General features: G+C 30.1%; 1 protein-coding gene across 1 annotated transcript; it reads right to left on the bottom strand.

Moving 5' to 3' along the window:
• Positions 1 to 244: 244 nt before the first annotated feature.
• LOC120074072 lies at positions 245 to 2,836 on the bottom strand. Its single transcript, XM_039027057.1, has 4 exons — positions 2,266 to 2,836; positions 1,845 to 1,991; positions 1,258 to 1,335; positions 245 to 612 (listed from the first exon to the last, which is right to left on the bottom strand). Exons 1-4 carry the CDS (start codon positions 2,629 to 2,631, stop codon positions 412 to 414), a joined length of 792 nt encoding a protein of 263 aa, XP_038882985.1. The 5' UTR covers positions 2,632 to 2,836; the 3' UTR covers positions 245 to 411.
• Positions 2,837 to 7,983: the final 5,147 nt, after the last annotated feature.

Here is a 7,983-nt window from a genome sequence, read left to right on the forward strand (position 1 = left end):
TCATTAAATTGATATATTTATGAAAGTTCGGGGTTTAAATTGATACAATTATTAATTTGGAGTTTCAATTGATACAATTCTAAAAGTTTAGGGTTTAAATTGACATAATTATTAATTTAGAGTTTAAATTTATACAACTTCAAAAGTCAAGGGATATAAATTGATATTTGTCCTACCGAATAAAATCATATTACATTTGAGAAAAATAAAATACACATACATATTTAATTAAAGAAAACATATATTTAGCCTACAACACATTATTCTCCATTTTATTTTTGTTATTAGGGAGTTGTTCAATTATTCATATTCTACGCATAGCACACGTAATTACTGTAAAATGTATTTCCAAGAAAGAAAATAGTTATAATTAGAGGGCTTGTTTGGATGCCCATTTTCCTTTTTCCCCTATTATTTTGCTTTCTGCTTCTCAAAAATGTCTTTTTTGAGCACGTTGACGACTTGTTTAAAGCTCTGGAAATCGGCCAAGAGAGTGTGAAACTGAGAGTCTTTAACGTCAGGTGGTAAGAGGAAGTGGCTTCTCATATTCTTAAACTCTTCCCATTCTTCTTCTGCTTTCTGGGTATTATTCAGCAGCAGTTGAATTATAGCCTGCAAAGTGTTTGAATAAATGCCACTGAGAAAAGTTTCAATGTATTTGCTTTTAAACTTGCTATCAACTTGTAAGTTGTTGAAATATAAGGTATTTAAGCTATTAGGGTGAATGAATGAGCATGATTTATGTATACTAATCCTTCCTTGTAATAGGATTGGACTTGGGTAAAGTATAAAAAAAATTCTCTATAACTTTGTCATTCGTCTTAAAAGTATTTATATTTCTTCAAAAATTACAATATTACCGTTAATCTTTTATAAATATTTCAAAACTACTATTGATTTTCTTTAGTTGTCTTGTAGGGGAAGCTTTTAATTGCTACAAATCATTATTGGGTTTGAGCCAAATTATGGTGGCCTGTCTGAACTCAACATAAAATGGCAACCCATCTACTTTTCACCTGGTCAATTGACCTTCCTTTGATCAACCCACTCAATTTATTACTTAATCATTCTCAGTATGTCATATGGGAAAAGTGTTTTTTTTTTTTAACAATATGTAGGGTGGGGTGGGAGATCAAACATATAACCTCGAGATCAATAGTACATACATGATGTGAGTTAAATTATACACTCATTTTGACATTTAGAAAAATGTTAGTTATATAGTTTTAACCAAGAAGTTTATGAGAAATAATATACCTTATATAATGAGCGTCGAACATCTGAAGCGTCATTGTTATTTAAGCATGGAACTTTTTCTGCCGCGGCAAAGTTTCCCTAGAAATGCAGAAAAAAATTGAGTAGGAGGCTTGATTGATTCACAATTTTTGTTCCATGAAGTTGAAGAGTATGCTTTGTAAATTAATCCACAGGTATATATTTGCAGCATCCTTTTGTTATTACATATAATGTATAAATAACATCATATTGTAGGTTTAATTAGTTTCACATAAGGTTAATTGGTTAATATTCTAGTTTAATTCCTTTTTTTTACCCCCACTTGTAATAAAACTTTATAAATAGGAGTCTTCTCCTCTTATATGAAACAATTATTATCATTTTAATAAAAGATACATAATTTTGATTCGGGGAGAATTATTCCTTGAAGCTACTTATGCAACATCATATATGCTCATATTTGTGCTTCATATTTGCAGACAATTGTTATATTTCTTTGAGAAATTTGTTCATGCTCCTACAAGTAGCCCTGCATTTTGGCCTACGTTTTATGCATACAAACACATAAGATTTGAACAAATAGTTAACAAGTTTGTAATGAGAAACACCTTGTAAATGAGTGCTTCCACGAGAAGCATCTGATATTCATATTCATGGTATGGACGTGAATTCTCCCTAGCTTCTCTTGCTGCTCTTTTTAATATTTCAATAGCTTTATCTTCTTGTCCTATCATTTCCAGCTTTGCCAAAATGCTCTGTTGCACATTAAAGAAATCAAATAAGCATTCACACTAATTCATTTGATGCATGAATGAATTGGTTGATTGGGAGCAATCTGCGGTGCTGTTTTCAGCAGTAAAAAATATGGGGTGATTTTAAAATTGTTCAAATCACTTCTATTCGGTTGAAAATTATTTTTCAAAATGTATTTTTAATCATGATTAAAAGACATTTGAGATTCTGACAAAAAGTGATTTCAACAATTTCAAAATCCACTCTCAAACATGACATAAGAGTTCAATCCTTAACCTGGAGCTTGGGGAAATTAGGACGGTCTGTGTCTGTGTTGATCAGTTTCTCAAACTTCTCCAGATATGTATTTTTCTTTTTTGGGGTTGCTCTCATTTTGTGGTATTGAAGCAATCTTTTCATGGCTAGTTTGCCATCATGTAGAGCTCCCATGGATATTGACCTTATAAAAACACGCTGATCATTTTTCTCCTTTATAATCTGAGTAAAGACATAAATCAACACGAGACCAATGCCCGAGATGATGAAACCTGATGCTGCGGCACCTGCTTGTGTTCCATATTTGGTTTGGACCTTAAAATTGTGGAAGAAATTGCTCATTGTCAGAAAAAAGTCTCTTGCAAAGTCTAATGAGGAATGTGACATTCTGGATTGTGTCAACGGGAATAAAAACTTCAATGGACGTTCCAAGAACAGCGATGTCGAGACCGTGGTGCCGAAAGAGGGCAAATAGCAATAATTTTTAAATATAATTTGTATCTAGAAAGAATGAAGAAACTATTGTAGAGGAAAGAATCATTCTTTGCTTTTGTCCTGCCTTTTTTCTTTTTTTTCTTTTTTTTTTTGAATAATAGTACATAGTCGGTTAAGTAGCTAGAATGTTGGGAAAATTTTATTAGAATCTACCATCTGTTTGATAGAAATGGTAAAATATTAGGCTTTGATCTAATTCAAGTTTCCTACTTTCCATTGAAAATTGAAATATTGATCAGTTGCAGTGAAGTATCTGAAAAGCTTTGAAGCCACTTCTTGGGATATAAAAGATATCTTAAAAAACATGAGATTCCCAACAGCAAAATAGGTTCAAGACTCAAGAGCCTTTGGCATCATTTTCTTTGCTTTTCCAATTCTATTGAACAAATTATGTCCATATAATTGTTTTTATTTATAGGGATTAAACTTTTTTTTTAGTAGATTCATAGGGATTAAACCTGCAATCACGTAAATGTTTTTATTTTTTTTTATTTTTCTGGAGGTGTATTGTGTATTTATTCCTTAAAGAAATGTCAAACATATTGCTCTCGAGCTTTTTTTTTTTTTTTTTTTTTTAAATTATTTATTAATTTTTTTTTTTAGGAAACATAAAATTCCATTGATCAAATGTACTTACAAAAAATAAATTCTATAAAAGAAAAAGTCTTGCAAAATTACAAAACCACCCCTAAACTAGGTTGGTAATTATAACTATACCTTCAAACTTTCAATTGTAAAAACCGAATCCTCAAATTTATACAAGACCTTCAAACTTACATAATTGGAGAAATTATAATCATTGTACAAGTTTGAGGGATCAATTCTTTTTCATTTGGGGGTTTAATTTGTACAACGATTGTAAGTTTGAAAATTCAATTTTAACACTTATAGAAGCTTGAGACCCCAATAATTACAATTGAAGTTTAAGGGTGTAATTGTCACTACTACGGTATTTCGAGAGTCATTTTTGTAATTTGTGCAAGATTCTTGTAATGGACTATGAGTGAGCTTCTATGAAGCACAAATACTTTATGTAAGGCAAAGAATCCGTATCAGATACTGATACTTTCAGATACTTTCTAGATACGTATCTGACACGCGATTTGACGTATCTATTTTTACGCCTATATTTTTTAAAGAAAAAAGATAAGCAACTCGCTTAATCTTTCTCAATCTAAAACTAGGAAGCCTAATCCAAAATTAAAAGAAAAATAAAATAAAAAACCAAACTCTAGAATCATCTAATCTTCATCTTCACTCACAAAGTCTACCAAAATATAACCCACTTGAATATCTACAACAATTCAACGAAGAAGTTCTTCGTTTATCTTTATACTTCTCCATCTAATCTTCTTCTTATTCTCTGATCAATACGAATCACTTTTTTATTGTATTTTATTGACTATTTTACTTCAACATCTTATATGTTGCTTTTTGTATTGTATTTCAATGTTTTATATTGTACTTTGTACTATTATCATTAATTCGTATTCTAAATTCATCTATATCCTAGATTTTCTTAAGAGAAAGAAAACGTATCTTCAATGTATTAGTATCCTAATTTTTAAAAAATTGACGTATCGTCGTATCCTATTTTTTCCATATCTCGTATCTGTATTGAAATAAAAGTGTCAATTGGAATTCTTTCTAGCTAAAGGGACCAAATCTTTGCAAACCATAGGTCATTAAAAGTACAAAATTAAAGTTGGTGGGGATACTTCTTTCATTCCAAGGGAGAGTGCCAAACCAGATTTAGAATATATTTTTCCCTTGACAAGAAAAGAATTTTTTGGTGAGGAAAAATATTTTTCATAATTAAAAATATTTATTTTCATATTCTCATATAGTGTGTTTGAGAGTCTTTCAAAAGAGAAAATTAGTGTGTTTTTAGACATTTTCTAATGGAAAAAAAACTTTTTAAATAACATCACTTGTTTTAAAAAATTAATAATTTAAAGTGGTTTTTTTCTTCAAATCTTAATAAATAAACAACATTTTAATTTTAAAATATGATTTATTTAATAAAAATTCTTTTTGAAGTAACACTTTTAGACTGAATTATTATCTAAAAAGTGAATTTAAAGGAATGGGCAATAGATTATTGTAATTAATAGAATGACTTTTAAATGGAATGCAACTAAACACTTTTTTTTTTCAATTTAAAATTCATTAATGTTAGATATTAAAATATACTTTTTTCGTAGGAATATTTTGCTTTGAAGTGTCCGGGATAGAATAAAGTGGCGGTTGAAAATATAGCATTTATGTCCAAATTATTAGCAGAGATAACAAAATGTAAAATAATTTACAGATATAACAAAATTTAGATCTAACTCTGGAAGTTTATCCATGATAGACTATATCATTAATAGTCGTACATCATTAATAAATTTTGTCATACTTATAATTCTTTAAAAGTATTGCTATATGTTTAATTATTAGTTCAATAGTGCTACCCATTATAATATAATAAAGCTAAAAATCAGACCTTGGGTCCAATCAAGCCAAGAGACACCGTACAAGATAGGCTTAAAAGAACCAGGCCATGGATCCAATCAAGCCAGACAGGCCCAAGTGGCCTAGAAGCCTTGGAACATGCCCAACCCAGGAATTCTAAACCTCATATAAACAGAAACGGAAGATTCACAAACAAGGTATGTTATTTAACTCTATACAAAATTCTTTTAAGTTAAGGCAAACCCTAATCTAATTTAGGCATTACAATGCAGCAAGTACTACATCGTGTGTACTTTAATGGTTTGTATTAAAATGCCTTAAATTTGTTTGTTGACGCTTCGAAAAATCCTGGTGGGGATTCAGGGGCAACACCCTTGAAACCTATTCAAATTTCGAGCATATTTATTTATAGTTATTTACGATTATGATTTTAGAGTTTAGAATAGTGTACTATATAAACTCTTTAACCTTAGATGTGTCGTTTATATATTCAGAAAAGATTCTCTCTAATAATATTATTCTCCCTTTGTCTCGGGGACGTAGCTAACACACTGTTAGTGAACCACGTATATCCATGTGTCGATTCTTTTACGTTATTTTATATTCTTTAATTGTCATTTTCGTAACAAACTAGTATCAAAACTATGCTCTGTCAGTAAAAATTCTCAGTGGTCGAACAAGATGTAGTCATATTCAAAGTATCCGTTCGTGATTGAGCCTTTAGAAGGGAAGAGTGCTCAAGAGTGCTCAAGTGTAATTTGAATGGATGATTACTTCGTAGTTGAGTTAGCAAGGAGATCAAATGACTATTTGAAGGAACACTTGGTGGTCCTTTGTTCGAGAGGTGGATTGTTGGGTGGGAATGTGATCAAAGTCCCACATCGGTTAAATAAAGGGATGATCATGGGTTTATAAGGAAGGATAATTATCTCCAATGATATGAGGTCTTTTGGAGTGGTTCCAAAAGCAAAGCCATGAGACTTATACCCAAAGTGGACAATTATAAGGTATTCTAAATATGATTAAGCTCAATTTGATAATCATTTGGTTTTAGAAAATAAGTTTATAAACACTACTACTTATACCTATGGATTTCTTTATTTTGTTATATAAGTAATAACAATATTCCAAAAAACTAAACAAATTTTGAAAACTAAAAATAAATAAATTTTTAAAACTTGTTTGTCTTTAAAATTTAACTAAGAATTTAAAATATGTAGTTTGGAATGATGAAGACAATAGATAAACAAGTTGTAAGATAATAAGTACAAATTTTAAAAACAAATAAATGAAATAGATATAAAACGGGACATTAATGAAACAAAAAGAAATGTTAAAACAAGAAGCATATTTTTCATCTTTTATAAAGAAGAAGTGTCATTTTAACGACTACCGAACAAGGACTCATTCTCAAAATTGTGAACAACCCTAGCCTGCAAGCTGAATAATTCTTTAAACATTTCATTTAAAAGATAATAAATAAAATTGTCATTTTAGTTCGTATGGTGTGTGCTTCGTTTCATTTACGTGATCATAATTTTAAAAGTTTAGTTCAAGTTTTATAGTTTAAATAAATCTTCCAAAATCTCTAGTACCACAAAAAATTGAATGTGTCATTGTCATGTGACACATATGTTCAAAGAAATTGTGTTGGGCAAAGAAAACTATTGTCAATATTTTGTGAATTTGTGGACAGGTTTCAGAGATCCAACTAGATTATAAAAATCAAATTGAAACATCAAAATTATTAACCCACAATTGGGCTTATTAGAAGAAAAGTACTATCTAATTTTAAATAACAAAAATTAGGTAGAACAAACTCGTTGGAAACTATTTACGAAAAATAAGGTATTTGAAATTTTTGGATAAAAATTAGAATATTTATTTTATAACTTTAGATACGAATCTAAATAATTATAAAATTTTTAGCATAGCAATTTGCATGAGTCCACACATAACCAACCATAAGGTATTAGAGTTGTTTTTTTTTTTTTTTTTTTTTTTTTTTTTTTAATTTTTAGAAAATTCTAGATAAGGTATTTAAAGTATTAATACTTAATTAAATTTTAATTTTTTAGGAATATTGTAAAAAAAATTGCAAATATAATATAATAATTTACAAAAAAAACTATCACTTTATAAGAAAGAAATTGGAAAAAAAAAATGTTAATTGATGCAACAAACCAGAAAAACATGTCTATATAAAAGATAAAAGCACAAGCTACCACGAGATAAATAATGGTTTTTTTTAATACGTCTCTTCAAGAGACACGTTTAATAAAGATAAACATATGCTACGACAGAGATAAACAATGTTTTTTTAATACGTCTCTTCAAGAGACATGTTCAATCAAGATAAAAACATGCTAGGAATGACTCACAACTACTAAGGTCTATGACCCATAGCAAGTTCACACTAGAGAGACACGCGTGTGAGGGGAAGAGCTTTAACTTGTATCCAGTTTACCATCGTGCCTATGGATGATTTCAAAATCGTACTTGGTCTAGCTTTCTTTTGGAAAGTCAATTGCCTTCTTGGCACTGTCTCTAAACACTCTTTTAGTGCTCGAGGATCACCACATCTGTGTGATTCCCTTGAAAAGCATGGAGAAGGTTGAGACACAGGTGACATCCGCCATGCAAGTGATGGAAGGACCACTAGTGCACAACGGACACGACGCGCAACACAAGCACAGACAAGAAACGCAACAAGGACGTTGCCGAAATCTAGTTTGGGGGGGGGGGGGGGTCACTTCCCACAAAAATGATCTTTCAAATCGCATTAAT

Source organism: Benincasa hispida, chromosome 3 (assembly GCF_009727055.1).
Source record: "Benincasa hispida cultivar B227 chromosome 3, ASM972705v1, whole genome shotgun sequence".
Taxonomy (NCBI): domain Eukaryota; kingdom Viridiplantae; phylum Streptophyta; class Magnoliopsida; order Cucurbitales; family Cucurbitaceae; genus Benincasa; species Benincasa hispida.